At 39.1% G+C, this 16,032-nt stretch overlaps 1 protein-coding gene across 2 annotated transcripts in view; it reads left to right on the top strand.

Annotated features, from left to right (window-relative positions):
- Window positions 1–16,032, top strand: part of negr1 (neuronal growth regulator 1) — a 183,709-nt gene that overhangs the window by 88,556 nt on the left and 79,121 nt on the right. For both annotated transcript variants that reach the window (XM_077534060.1, XM_077534062.1), the window contains exon 4: window positions 15,628–15,759. In XM_077534060.1, the coding sequence (XP_077390186.1) occupies window positions 15,628–15,759 (132 nt within the window). The remainder of the gene's footprint in view (window positions 1–15,627; window positions 15,760–16,032) is intronic.

Genomic DNA, 16,032 nt, shown 5'->3' with positions numbered 1-16,032 from the left:
AGAAACTAAGCCATTAGCCATTGGATCTTTGAGTTGACTATTGTAGCTGGGTCGATTTGTCCAAAGGATGTGGGACCACTCAAAGGTTGTAATAGACTAATGTCCTTTTACTGGAATGCCATAAAATCCTTTGACTATGCAGAGTACTTCCCTTTGGGAAAGTCTTGAATATGCAAGTAGCGTCGAAGGAAATATTCGTCTTAGGTACAAGTGGCCATTGGAAAATACGTCAGACCTGTGCCACGAGTTAAACTACTTGTCGCTGTTGGCAAATGTCAATTTGAAAGATAAATTCATCATGTCCCTATTGTATTGATTTCTATCACACATGTCACGTTACAGGAGCGAAGGTCTTTGGCCTCAACGCAGAACTGAAGGCGCTTTGGCCATTTGTATCACTTTTACAAGTGAAAGCTACTGAAAGGCCTTTTTACAGTCACAAATATGTCGACGTGGCTGGCATTTATTTTCTGGCTTCAATACTGAACCATTATCGGTGGAAGCGGGTTTGTTTCACACTCTAGATAGTTCCGCTGCGCCATTCAGTGGAGTTTGACAGAATGATAAATTGGCCTGACTGACTGTCAAATTCATATTCCCCCTGCGATTATTTAGAGTTTGCATTTTTTTCCCCCCCGCTCCTCTACATGACTGCCAGTTGACATTCTAATACATTTTGAGAATTCACTGAATTGTGTGATCATAAACTATTTATGAAGAGATTGTTATTAAAAAATGAAGGTACAGAGATGCACATTGCAGTTGTTATTTTTCAAGAGACAAAGCATGGTTGTTAAATGCTGAACAGAAGAACAATGGTGCCAGAATATGTCTGGTAGAATCACAGCCTTCCGTGTAACAGCTTAATTAACCATTCTTGACAATCCAATTCTCAAACATTTGAGGGGATTCGAATCTCGGCTTAGGCCTACCAGGGTAATCTCCTAGTACTTTTGCTTCCGCCCGCATTCCAAAGTCACTTGGAGACTATAAATTGCTCTTATATGAGAGTGTGAGTGTGAATGTTTGTCTGCGTGTTCACTCCAATCAACTGTGACCATACCCAGGGTGTACGGGGCCTCGGGCTCTAGCTTACCACTGACCCTGACAGGATAAACACAAGAACATGAGAATGATGTGAATATTTCTTCTTGAGCTTCATGTATTTTGGGATTTGGCCCATCTGCTAGTTGTAAACAACTTCATAGCTCATGCTATCTTTTCGAAACACAGAGTTCATCTTTTGGGATTACGTGTTTAAATGTTTCAAATCAACTTGTAGGGTTAAATTAAAGATGAATATCAATGAGAAACGCCATTAGCAGAAGTACATTGGTAAGATTCCCAGAAGCCACTCTCGCATGATAAATCTAGCACTTGACATACCTACTTACAATATGCTGAAAGCCGAAAAGAGCTGGAAGGACTTGATGGTATTGCCTCCACTACAGAGTGCTTGGCTTTGAGTGTGCTAAGCTATTAAACACATTTTGGTGTTCAAAAGAGCTTTGAGATTTAAAATTTCATAGATAATTATTCCTGAGCGAGCTTCAATGGACATTGCTAAAATAAGAATACTAGGGAGAAGGGGATATTCACACTTTTATTTGTGAATGTTTAGATGCATACAGAAGAGTTATTCCTTGGTCTAGTATGCCACACCCACTTACGTTTTGATTCTAAAACATCACCTCTTTGTTTCCTCTGATGCTAAAGTACCCTACTTGGTAATAGCAGTGGGCTGCGGGTACATTGATGAGGCAACTGCACTGACAGTCAGCAATACGGTCAACCTTGACATGGCCACTGTACAGTGACTGATGCCATTGCTTGTGTTGACAGATATTGTTAGATGCCATATGGGTGACAGCAGCTGATATATCTGACATTACTCTGGAGATTGTGTTACACATCACCCACAAGAGATGCCTTGTCTGCACAAACTACATGGGTTCATACTTGAATCCTAATGCTGAACAACTATAGCCTGGTTCACAAGTAAGGATTTTCAAATTTTAAAAGATTTTTCATCTGTGACAGACACTACTAACCTGGCAAAGGCAGGCAAACGCATCTTACATATCCATCTGGTACCTCTCCACAGTAATTTCGTCGGGAAAAGGCGGGACATTCTGTACAATAATTCGAGCTGATTAGACGATGCGACATTCTACACGTTTGTTTTAACCAATCACGGCCACGGGTGAAAATTTCGTCTTCGTTCTTGCCGAAGGGGGTGAAAGCACGAACATCTTACCAGCTAGAAATGCACGAAGCGCCCCTCGCTGTTCAATATTCAACAAGGAAACGGTGGGTTGCAGCGTCCATTTGTCCATGTTAGGTTTGTTTGCTATGCTGCATTCGAGGACGGTCGGAAGTCGGACTTTTATGAGTTCAAACCAGGAAGTGTGTACGGGAACGCCCCCTTGAACTCGTAAATTCCATTTGCAAAGTCGGAAGAAAAAAATGACCCCGATTTCACCGGCGGACTACTATGTGACTTAACTCCGAATGGCAAAACACAATTTACTCGAATATAAAATTATATAGATTTCTTCATTCATAAATATTGGACATAACTCCGCGTAACGCAATGTACGTAACAGTATTGCCGCTATCTCCCTGCATGAAATTATACCGTCAGCTACTTAACTGTATGGAATGCTTATGTAATAAGCTATAAATGAAGCAAAATTGCAAAAAGGGAAGTTTTCTGGAGGTCAAAATAAGTTTTGAGGACCAAAATTAAAAAAAAAATTATCACTATCCGCCATTTTGGTTGTTTACTTTCACCTCTAATGCTCTCAGGTCGGAACTGGGGAAAAACAACTCGGATATATTCGACTTTCGACCATCCTCGAATTAGCTCGGGCGTCGGCGGTGGCTTCCTGGTTTCGTCACAGCTGCATATACCGCCCCCCAAACACAATCTCGCTCTGTGAGTGGTCCGAACCACCAATGGTTCGGGAACGGCAGTTATCAGCGGGAGCGGTGCAAGATATATTCTCCGGAGTTTGTGAACTCACAAATACCGCGAGAATTCATCTTGCGAGAGCAAGGTTAAGACACTACACATAGAGATAGAAAATAAGGCATTTCACAGTCAATAGTGTGTGTGGTCTGCTCGGATAGTAATACAGACCACCTCACACAAGGTTCTGTCACACCGATTTCAAAACGATTCCATCTTCCAACTCACAAATCTTACGTGATCATGTGGGAGCTGAAGATGAATGAAGAATAGAAACTCCCACCTGAATATGTTACCCAAGTGTTTCCGAAGACGACCGCAGGCAAGAGCATTGTAAAAATGGTGGCGTTGCCAAGAAAAAATTTGGAAAATACTTTTCACCATCTGGCAAACACCACATATATATAGGACATGTTTTTGGCTTGTACAACCGCTGCATCCGTGATTGGCTACATTCCATTCCACATGACAGGTCACGGTTTTTCCCCACACGCACTTTACGATGTTTTTTACTTATAAATATTGCACACATTTAATATTCAAGATTGTCTGCCCTGACCATTTTTTTTTTTTCCCTTTAATACCTATATCAACTTTTAAAACACCTCGGACCAAAGGATAATCTTACAGGGCAATCTTATAAAGACTTAAGATAGCCGAGCTTTTGACATCCTTGGTCGGGAAAGGGCAAAACTGGGACAAAAACACCGTGATTGTCTTTGTGTGTTCCCAGCCTAAGCAATGCCAAAGTTCAGGATTGTGATCAAACCACTGATCGGATTAGAGTCCTTGTCATTAAGTAGGGGGGGACTGTTCAGTAAATCTCGGTCCTCTATTCTACATTTAAGAATGTAAGCATGGTGGGTACACACAGTACTTTTGAAGCTTCAGCTAGAATTAAAAATGTAAATCAAGTTGAATGATTGGAAATGATAAAAAATGAAAACCACTTGATCATTCAGTCAGTGAAATGTGTTATTTTCTCTACTGTATTAGTAGTTCTTAAACCAAGCAAAAATGCATATTTAGTTTTATTTTTATCCGAATACCTGATTAGTTGCTAGAATTTTCAGTAGGATATCTGTATTAGCGAAACCAAAAGCTACAACCCTTAGGTACGCTATAAGAACAGAAACCAATGACTGCAAAAGGCACGTCATAAGTTAGCTATAGTATTTGCGTACAAAACTAAGTACCCGCTGGTGGATGAAGCTACAGTGGAAAGGAATCTCTACACAACTTGTTGAATAACAACTAAAACACAGTGCTCACGTGAATAAGATAAAAACAAACATGGAGGTTTATTTTTTAAACAAAATAAAGGAAACTTGGTGCATTAAGACACGTGCGATATTAAATTTATAAGTAAATAAATGTTGATATTCTTCCTCTGCTTTAATTTTTCTTAGCAAAACACAGTGTCCAATCACTGGTGAGCTATTTTTTTGCATTAATTGAAGGCAATTAATTTCAAAGACGCTGCTGGTTTTTATTTTTTTTAGGTACAATGCCGGCTGCAAAGGCAAACGTTAACTGCCTATTTAAAGTTAACAAGCAATATCTTGATTCTGGCGCCTGCGTATCGATACGTGTATTGTAATGAGGCCCGCAACGATATATTGCCGTATCGATTTTTTGAGCACACCCCTAATCTGTCCTACTGTTTACTGTTTGAAGAAATTCAAATAATTCCTATGGAAAATGTCATTAAAACAGATTATTTAACAGTGAACTAAGACATAAATCGTAGTGCTAGATTTATCTTTCTTTTATCACACTTTTTTTTGGGGGGTGAAATTATATATCTCACAGACTTTTAAGCCCACGACGGAGGAGGACCGTACCTCCCTGCACACGGTCCTTTCTGGTTGAACATGTTATATACAACAACTCAGGGGTACTTTTACAGGTCATCGGTGTGACGCACATGCAATCAGACATGGCTTCATGCTCTTTTGGCACACTCCCATTCAAGATTCAGGCTGCCTCACACGGTCAACCAGGTTACACAACAGTTTCCTTAAAATACCTCATGTGTGAGGACCAGAAGGCACCTCGAGCCAGTGTAGCAGTGTGGGCTATGCTCCCCTTTTAATAGTTAAAAGGATTTTAAAAATGTTTTTCGGGGGTGTCCTCGGCGGTGTAATGGATTGCTCAGCGATGGCTGTGCTATCTGTGCATTGCAGCCCAAGAGGAAGCGTACAGCTCCACTTCACAATGTGGGAAATTGCTTACTGCGTCAGTGTCGACACCGAATTTCAGATTATCCTTGCTATGATTTCTTTAATTTTTGCTCGGAGTAACACTTCTGTCAGGTTAGTGTCTCTTGAAAATGTGTCTGCGTGGTGTCACACGCAGCAGGTCCTCTGTTGCTTTAAACTGTGAAGACATATTTTCCATTTTTGCATATTCCTTTTGGTGTATTTTATTTTTTAAGAGGCAACATTATGGCTTTTGTGTTTTCTCATTTATTAAGTCCTTGTACTTCGCATGTGCCCCAAATAAATATATAAAGTCTGAGATTCTTGTTCAGCGGCCTTTTGTCCTTCTCAACTAATCAATGGAAATATTGTTTGCTGCCTAGGCAGAATAATGTAACTCAATTTCACATGCAATTATTAATCAAGACGCACAATCATGTTAGTGGATCCCATATAAATTACAAAAAAAAAAAAAAATGCATCCAGATGTAAGAGGTAAAATCCAATCATAAATTAATTTAAGTGTCATCAGTATGCAATGTGTTATTTGTGACAGTTAAACCGAACCTTAGTACACTTCTTGTTTTCTCTTGCATCTATGTTTTGCATGACATCCTACAACATTTATTCAATCATAATGCTGTGGGGCTGTGGATATCTTTATTACAGCTTAGCGAAATAAATTTGACTGTGAAAATTAATTTGGCAGTCAAGACATAGAAACGGGGATTAAGACATATCTCTGCAATGCCCTCGCCAATCATAATCAAAATTCCTCAGTGGGCAGACATGCCTCCACTGCTCCGCTGTACCTACCTGCAATGCGCTGAGCTTGATTGACTTGTGCTTGGCAGTGGTGTCGGATAGAGCTGTATGTGCTCGTAGCTCAGTGTATCTTTATTATTAACTTCCTCAGTGATGGGCCAGCAAGGTCTTCTCTGGTGGCCTGGACACTATCAAAAAAACAAAACAAAAAAAAACAAACACATTTACAACTTAAAATCTTTGTTAATTCATTCCCTATCATCTATTCTCTTAGTTTTGTAGCGTAATTGATTCCATTACTTGTATGTCGATTACTGTTAATTTTGTGTGCCATTTTTAAATTTAAGCTCAGTTTTAGTCCAATTTCAGTCATGCTTTTTAGTATTATCAAAGTTAGTCAACCTCATCCCATTTTTATTGAGTTCATTTTTAGTCGACGATAAATCTCGCATTTTTCCAAGAAAACGTAATTTTATTTGTCTAGTTTTAGTAAAAAAAAAACTGTCAATGTTTTAATCTAGTTTTAGTCAGGGCAACCATTTTACATTTTTATTTTTATTTTTATTTTTTTTAGCAGATTGTATTTAACCTTTTTGAATGTAAAACTATTTCACACGAAATGTTCTCATCTTTTTGATGAAAAACGTCACACACAATTACAGTAGCTACTATGACTCCATGCTGTGAGCTAGTAAATTAGCCAGGATTAGCTAGCAGTCGCATTAACGTTATTGTTGGATTAATGTTGTTATAACTATATATTTTTTTTTTCAACCTTTGACCGTGAATCCATCTCATTTCTGTCCCATGTGTTTGTGCTGCATCACATGATAATGTCACAGATGTTTAGCAGACAAGATTTAACAAAATCATATAATTTCCGTCTCGTTTTTGTTCATGAACTAAAATGTCCACAGATTTTAGTCCAGTTTTTCGGCCCGTCTTCATTAGTCGACGAAAATTCTTACTGATTTAGTCCCACTTATTGTTTATAAATGAGGGTTTTAGTCTAGTCTAGTCTAGTTTTAGTCCGGTGGAAGTGTGTTGCCAAAATTATTTTGGTTTTGTTTTTGTTGACGACATTAACACAAATGTGGATGCTAGTTTTTTTTTTTTTTTTGTCCAATCACACTTAGGCTCTGGGGCCACGTCAATCTAATATCGACCCAGGGCCTTCAGAATTGAAGATAATTGCTGAAAACATTTGCAAAGACTGACAACTATTATTTTTCACCATTTCATCCTGACTTTTTCTGGCATGGCTAATATGGAGTCCGGCAATTCACTTGAGCCGCCAACATGAGTCGCCCCTTCTCCACTATATAAGAACTGAGCAAGTTACGTAGTTGAAATTACTTAGGCCATGTAAACCACGGAAATGTGAAATTAGCTAGCAGTGTATCTATACCTTTAAGTCATTCACTCCCAGCCATTTTCGCAGAAGCAATCCCGTTCGCTCCCGGCTGTTTTACTGGATTTTGACTGATTTTGCAAGGCCCACAGAATATTGTGTTTTATGGCTATAAAAGCATGGAACCTATCAAAAGAAAGATTAAAGTCTCTTCTTTCATCAGGAAAAAAAAAAAAAAGTATGTTTCTATCTGTTTCCATTTTGCAGCAATTAGCATTAGAAGAGAGCTACGTTTCATCAGTTTTCACAAATCTCTTTAAAATTGTAAGTAATTGAGCTTTTTTTTGTACATGGCCCTGGTTGATCTCCTTTGCTCTGCTGCCACCTGCTGGCCGTTTGTGTTATAACTACCATTTCTGCAACCGTTCTTTGCAGTATTTACACGTTATTGGGAGCAAATGAGTTAAGCAATGCACACCAGCTAATCAGTGGAATTTTGCTTATCTGGAGGGTAAACTGTGAAGATAAACTTGACATGCAAAAAAAAAAAAAAAAAAACTTTCTGCAATTTTGGAATCAGCATACCAATCTGTTTTAATCAGCATAAACATCTGACTCAACAGTTTTTGTTTTCAAATTGTTCAACAGTGTTATTTGATAAACCCTTATTTTGAAGTTGCCGGCATGTTTCCGTAACGCATACGAAAAATTGTTGCAGCAGTCTTGGCCTGTCTTCCCAATGGTGCACCCTAAATAAACAGCCAAGTTAAAAGCAGTACTCAAATTACTCAGACGTGTTTCACCCTAAACAGCCACTTACGTTGAAGTCTAACTACCCTGTTTATTTTTATGGCATTTCTTTCTGCAGTACAAGGCGCCATTAACTAACAAATACTGGTCAAAAGCCAATGTTGCAGTATTTTCCCGTTATTTAACAGGCGCATTATTTTGACCATAAGGTGCACATCGGGTGGTACGCCGCACTTGTTCTGCGCACAAGGATGCACAGCGGCACACAAACAAGCAAGAGATTACCAGTAAAACATCCTGATGCGAAAGATCTGTGCACAACTGTTTTCTATTTATTTGATAACAGGATAAAGAATTGTACAATGGACACTTCAAATACCTGCAGCTATCCCTGCTGTTGGAATGATAAGTGCATGTTTTACATATTTACACAGCAATGTTTAGCTGCTTTCAAATGTGCTGACACAACACTTGGACAGGGCATTCATTTATGGATTTTTATTAACGCACAAACATGTAGGAAAATAGCTTTAAGAGAATGATGTCGAAACTTCAACAAAGTATAATGTGGACATTTTAGTGTCATTCCCCTGCTTTTCAATTCAATTAGGGAATCTTTGAGCTAATTAGTATAGACACTGCATGTTTATTTGTGCCTTCACGTCAGGTCATTAAATTTAATGATGTTTTAAAATCATTTTAATATCTTCACATTTCATAGTCATCCATATTCCTCACAAGGGTCGCGGGGGGTGCTGGCGCCTATCTCAGCTGGCTCTGGGCAGTCATATTTAGTCATATAGTCATATTTTTTCTAACTTTTAAACTTCCGCTGATAGGTTCAGATGTTTTCCTGACAGAGATTATGGATAATAGTTTAATTGTACGTTAGCAATACAATAAAATTAGTGATTCGGGGAAACAGAAAGGCAAGAGAACATTATTTTTATTTTTTTTAGGAAACACTGTCACAATACATTTCAAACTTCAGTCCAATTGGGAATCTTTCACTGAAACATACCAGAAAAAAACTGAGGCAGCACTTCTTGTTATTTTACGCTAAATCTAGGGGGAAATTCTTTCAGCACAAAGCTGGCATTCCTTAGCTCCCACAAATGTTGTTGAGAAATAACTGTTGTTTAAACGAGAGCCTGGCTGGGGTTTAAATTGAAGCGACAGTACTTTATTTTACTACAACTACAATGTTTCTGGCTTACTCTCAACTAAACAATTCAAATTGTGTCTAATTATTATTTATTGCACGGTAGCTCACTTTAACGAAGCAACTCCAGTGGCGAATAAAGAGTGATGCCTTTTGCTTTGAAGCCTCTCAAAAAGTCCCCATGTGAAATCACCTGCATTTGATCGAGCTTCTTGGAAAATGTTATTGGACGTATCAGGCATAGTCAGCATCATGGGTCAGTTCCTTTGATTTTATTGCCCTGGTAAAAGACACAAGTGTACACTGCGGATTTCCACACACTCGGTTTCACAATTTCTCATTACAGTGTCGCACAGTAGAGTTGTGGCCGTAGTACAGGTCAACTGTGAGAGTGAGATGCATGGGATTTTCAGCGACATACTGTTTTGTGAAATGTGCATTATAGTTTCTTCGAAAGGATTTGTACTCTAAGATGCATGTAGGATGAAAAGCTGTTCCACATATGCTCATGTATCACAACAATAAAATATCAAATAAATCACGGAGCTGTATGACTGGACTGTTTGATTAGTTTTTGAGGATTTTAGAATTTGAAGGCGTCTGCATATTGTGCTAAATATCACTATGACAGCCAGCTTTATTACAAAGATTAGAATCTGAATGCACATCATGTGGAATAAAAGAGGCTCTGTTATGTGAATGTCAAGTTCTTCTGGAAGCCACCTGTTGTGATCATCATCTGGCTACCTTGTTGAATTATTTCAGACGTGATTTTCTGCTCACGGAATGAGGGTATGAGTGTTCAACTCAAAATGGAAATTACCTGAGTTATGTTTTAGCTGAATTGTCATCAGCAAATAAACATGTAACATGGACAATAGGCCGCAGGTTATCATCACAAGTTATATTTCTGCATGTTTTTCCCTCATTGTGAATGTGGGAATTTACATGCAGAAATGCAGGAAGAACCAGGCATTTATTTGCAAGGAGGCGTTTATTTGTATCAATGCATGCATGCATAAGTAAAACCAAACCTTGTTGCTCTCCTTTGACTGGTCTGCAGTGGAATGTTGCTGGCTCACATTAGCATTTAACAGTCAGGCTGTCATGTACTAAAGAAAATTATATACCAACCCCAATTCCAATGCAGTTGGGATGTTGTGATTCAATTCTCTTTTTTTTTTCTTTTATTACAGCACGGAGGTTATACCATTTTTAGTCTAGCCTAATTTATGATCGTTGGGTTTATTCATTATTTTTTATTTATTATTATTATTTTTTTACAGTACCGTATTTTCCGCACTATAAGGCGCACCTTCAAAGAATGACATATTTTAAAACCTTTTCCATATATAAAGGCGCTACAATAGAGGCTCGGGTTACGTTATGTATCCATTAGATGGTGCTGCGCTAAAGGGAATGTCAACAAAACAGTCAGATAGGTCAGTCAAACTTTATTAATAGATTACAAACCAGCTTTCTGACAACTCATTCACTCCCAAAATGAATAAACAGCTGTATTATTATTTTCTCTGAGGTAAAGTATTATTATTAGCTAGCGATCCAAGATGGCGGGATCTTCTGCCAATAGGGTCACCGATAGCGTATTGACAGCGAGACCTGTTGCGGCTCAATATTGATCCATATATAAGGCGCACTGGATTATAAGGCGCATGGCCAGCTTTTGAAAAAATTGAAGGCTTTTAGGTGCGCCTTATAGTGCGGAAAATATGGTAAATCTTATTTCAAAATATGGACTAAATATAAGCGATGCAATTGCCATTATTCCTGAGAAATGCATCTCTGGATGGACTGACTCAAAGTGAAGTGTGTTGTGGTCTGACAAGTCCGCATTCCATGTTTTTGGAAATCATGGTGGACGTATCCTCCGGGCCAAAAGTTGAAAAGAACCGATCAAAAGCTCAAAGTCACCATTGATGATGAATGGTCCATACAGGTTTTTGGTGCATCGTACTGTATGCTGCCATCCAAGCAACGTCTTTTTCGGCAAGCCACATTCTGGATATGTTACAAGAGCGTGTCTTCGTAGTAAGATAATGTGACTAGACTGACGTGCCTGCAGTCCAGACCTGTTGCCCATTGTAAGTACTTATTTACATTTTACCTAACGCCCAAGCTTTGGTGGAATTGGGGTTTGGGGTAGAAACCTGAAACCTTTTTTTTTTTTTTTTTTTATTCCCACCTGGGCAAAGTAGATGTTTACTCAGTTTTCATTGGAAAGAATAGCTTCCCTGTCACATGTTTTGAGGCCCCATATTACGATAGACAATTCATGCTGCCTCTGTCTTCTGCAAAGCTCGTCCACTTGCCCTGCTTTGTTATAGAGAATTAAACCAATGTTATTTTATATTCCCCCTTGTGTCTCCTTTTATATTAGGAGGGCAATTTTTTAGCCTCATCCAGTACCAGTTTATGAATCAGCCATTTAAAAATGGTCTTTTTTTTTTTTTGCTTTTATTGTGTAGCCACTAATGTCTTTGCCGAGACTTTGAACTCAAATGTTGCCACGGCAACTGTGTGAGAAAATGGAAAGCTAATTATTGATAGTGCCCCCAGTTTCAAGTTGAGCACACATATTTAGTAGATAAAAAGTCACCAGAGCTCAGTGGAAAAAAAAAAAGTAGCTTGTTATATGAATTCAAGACATTTTAAGAAAAGACGCATCACAAAGCAATTATATCTACCACTAAAAAAGATGGTCCTTGATTTAGGTATGTTTTTTTTATTGACTTTCACCGGCTTGAGCAAGTGAATATCAATGTAGTCATTGAATCTAAGGAGACTCAAAAAGAATGCAGCTATAAACAAAAACAATGGCAATAGGTTGACATTCGTACTCGTACGAGAAGAAACTAAACTCAAGTGACACAAATAATATAAGTATGTCCATGGAGTCTAAACTACACAATAGAATCACAGAAATACGCACATGTCCACTGTGAAATAAAAGTGAGTCATCTCTTTTTAGAAGGGTTCCAAAACATTTTCATGTTGTTCATTTACATTAACAAATTACAATTTAAGAAATATGCTTTAGAAAAAAATCATAATTAACCAAAACAATATTTTCTGTTTGCAAAACTGATTAAATATCCTTTGTTTTCATCTCTGTCAATTAAATTCATGCATAAGCTTTTTTGGGTTAGTGCTAAATGTATTTATTTCGGCTCGGCCGCTTTTACGGCAGCTTTATGGCCCCACGGCGCATCGAGGTTGTAACAGTCGTAATGTAGTTCACTCAGGGCCATATTCTTTGTCCTTTTTTATATTCTCCCGTCCAGATTTCTAACACACCCACCACGTGTAAACCGGGAATACACATGGAAACACCAAAGAGGCATGATTTACGGGCAATTGAGTCTGGCTTCAAACCATGGAAGCATGGATTTTTCCTCAGACATGTCTTATTTCAATCTGCGCACTAAATTCAAAAATAGCTCATGTAGTGGATGTGTAGCCAGCCAGTTGGGATGTGCGGACTGCTCTGACACCAATATTGTGCTTCATGTTTGCTGGTCATCAAGATGAAAAAGTGGGTGTGATCTACTGAACAGGGACTACCTGAACTTCATGTTAAACAGTCCCACTTCCAAAATGTCCAATCGTAGCCCCACCCCAATCCTAGAATAGTGATTACCCAGCCGTGGCTCCCATCTCACAAGTCACCTGTCCCAATGGGGCCTTCCAGCTCAGCGCCACAGATGGCTTCACTTATCTCAACTCAACTCATCTTTATTTATTGAGCGCTTTAAACAACCGCAGCTGAAACAAAGTGCTCAACATAAACGCAATTGAACATAAAACACAAATAATAATAAACATTTTAGAGGCCAAAAAGGCAGTAGCTTGTCGCGATTGTAGGTGAAGTATCATAAATAAGAAGGAAAGTGAGTCGGAGCTTCTCTAACAGGCTGCTGACTCTAAGTGCCCGGAAGTGACTCCCTTCACGGCTAATCTGTCACGTTCTGTCTGACTAATCTTTTCTTTTGTTTTTTCCTGTCAGATTGTCCTCACTGTTTTTCTCTTAGTTTCCCCCAGGGGGCGCAGGGAGGCGCACACTTAGGCGCAATTGTAACCAACTCCTAGTCATAAGCGCTACGACCAGAACAGGAAGACACAAATTATTACTTTGTTCCTAGTTGTTTGCAATTTGTATCACTTTGGTATTGCATTCTGCCTTTGCTAAATGTTTGTTTTATTTTTCAATGTGCAATTAAGTTAGTAGCTGTTTGTTATACTTTGTCACTTATCCTCCTACTTATATATCACATTTTATTTATGTTTACTAGTCTGTTCTTTTGCTACTTCTAGTGATGGCGTAGATGAGGCGTTGTGAAGTCTTCCAGCCCAACTGTATTGATACTGTACTGATACTGTGCCACTCTATTGCTCAATATGGACACCTGCTGGATCGTATACATCATTGCATTGCAGGCAACTTATATAGGCCTACAAAATAGATAAATTTTTTTTAGGTACACTTTTATTATTTCTGTCTTTATCTTTGAAATATATTTTAAAATATTTTAAACATACAGTCAATATATTATGTGAACGTGTTGTGATTGTGAACTGATATTGCATATGTACTTGTTTTTGAGGCATCTAGTTGTTATAATTATTTTTCTATATACATATTTATTTAAAAAAAAAAAGTTTCTAGTTTAGATTTCTAGTTTTCTAGAGGGTGATTACTTTTTTTGCTTTCCTTAAGAAATTTCTCTAGCTTCGGAAAGCACTCTGTCACAGGTCATCGATGAGACTGGTTGTGCCTAAAAAATGTGCAGGCAGCCAAAAGAGGTCTATATGTTTTGATTCAATATTCAAGTATTTACATATTTCAGCTACTTATCTAAATATTTCCGATGCAAACATTTCTTTTTGGGGCGGCACGGTGGATGAGTGATTAGCACGTCTGCCTCCCAGTTCCGAGGACTCTGGTTCGAGTCCAGGCTCCGGCCTTCCTGGGTGGAGTTTGCATGTTCTCCCCGTGCCCGCGTGCGTCATCTACGGGTTCTCCGGTCTCCTCCCACATTCCAAAGACATGCATGGCAGGTTAATTGGGCGCTCCGAATTGTCCCTAGGTGTGCGTGTGCGCGTGGATGGTTGTTCGTCTCTGTGTGCCCTGCGATTGGCTGGCAACCAGTCCAGGGTGTCCCCCGCCTACTGCCCAGAGCCAACTGAGATAGGTGCCAGCACCCCCCGCGACCCTTGTGAGGAATGTGGTCAAGAAAATGGATGGATGGATGGATATCACACTGACTCAACCTTGAGTATAGTATTCTTTTATAACATATGACAGTTCAGTTGAACAAATGGAACATTTAACCTTCAGAAAATAAAATGAATACTTTAAAATGGATTTGAACTCTGACAGATCAAGCAGACACGAAGAGGAACAGGATGAAAAAAGAAAATTAAAACAAATATCTTATTTTCTTCTTTCGGGCTCCCTATGAGAGTGGCTTGGAGGAAGAATTGTGACACGAGGATTTACTTTTAAGCGCTGGACCCTATTAATGACTATGTTCTTTTAGTTTCGTTTTTTTTCCTCCTAATTAGTAGTGCCCTTTTGTACTTTGTGAACAGACCTTATCTTCTCATAAGAAAAATAGCACCTTTTCTTGAAACTGTTTTCGGAAGAAAAACTCATTATCTTCTATGCTCTCTAACTAGACAGCTCCATGATGGCGTGACGATCCGAGTGGTTGTAGCATCATAGACAATTGCAACTCTTCGCTAAAAAAAAAACAGCAAATGGTAAAGCATAATGCAAAATGAATACAAGGGTGGAAAGTATAAATTAAGGGGTTGTATCAGGCTGCCGAGTCTTATACAAAGCTTCAAAATTGGCTGCATCCGTGAAAGCTAATGATGTTAATGAGCTCAGAACTAATTGACTGGTAACCTGTCAAGGGTGCCGCCTACCTTCCCTTCAGGCTCCATCCAACCTCGAAAGGATCAGGGATAAAAAACAAAAAAGGAATCATGCATTTTTTTTTTTTTTTTTTCCTGCCTTGCCATGATGCCCGTCACGGTGCTTTGTGCATCTGACGCGTGCTTGCTCTTTCTCCTCGGTGCAGGGGAAGCTCTAAACGCGTTTCCTGGCGTTGAGTTAATCATGAGCAAATTAGAGGTGGAGATTCAACAACATTTAATTTCCAACCACAACATCCATATGAGTGCATGTGCGCGCTGCTCATCTGCCGCTATTTTATGATGAAAGGAAGGTCACCAAGAGTTTATTACAACACTTTATTGAATTGCTTCCCGAGACTTCCTCGCATAAACCACGGGTAACTGTAAGATGATAGCTATACTATATTGAGTTTACAGAGTGTGTGCATGTGTATATGTGGCCTTTGTAGACATGCAGTAAGCGCCTTCACTTCACTTCTCTTTACAGCCAGGAAGTATGACAGCGGTGAATATCTTAACATCACTGGCATCACGAGGGACCAAGCTGGAGACTATGAATGCAGCGCTTTAAATGACATCGCCTCTCCCGACACCAAAACAGTAAAAGTCACAGTCAACTGTAAGTACAGCCGTTCATTCTCTGCATGCCTCACGCTGGCCTTTCAGACTTATAAAAGACGCCAGCCTTCACTGATAGCAGTGTCGTGTCCCTGATGATGCACTTCCGGAAACCGCACCTTCCAGACGTTGCAGAAGAAGTGGAATGCTTAGCGTTTCTTAATATTTAATGCGATAAGTCCCTTTTTGTCTGTGCATATAGGTGATTAATTCACGCTAAGGGAAGGCCTGACTGTTCCAAGCGCTATTCCATTATGCAGTTAATGAGTCTTCC

Source organism: Festucalex cinctus, chromosome 10 (genome assembly GCF_051991245.1).
Source record: "Festucalex cinctus isolate MCC-2025b chromosome 10, RoL_Fcin_1.0, whole genome shotgun sequence".
Taxonomy (NCBI): Eukaryota; Metazoa; Chordata; class Actinopteri; order Syngnathiformes; family Syngnathidae; genus Festucalex; species Festucalex cinctus.
Note: the sequence above shows the minus strand (reverse complement) of the source record. Positions and strands in the feature narration are given on the sequence as shown.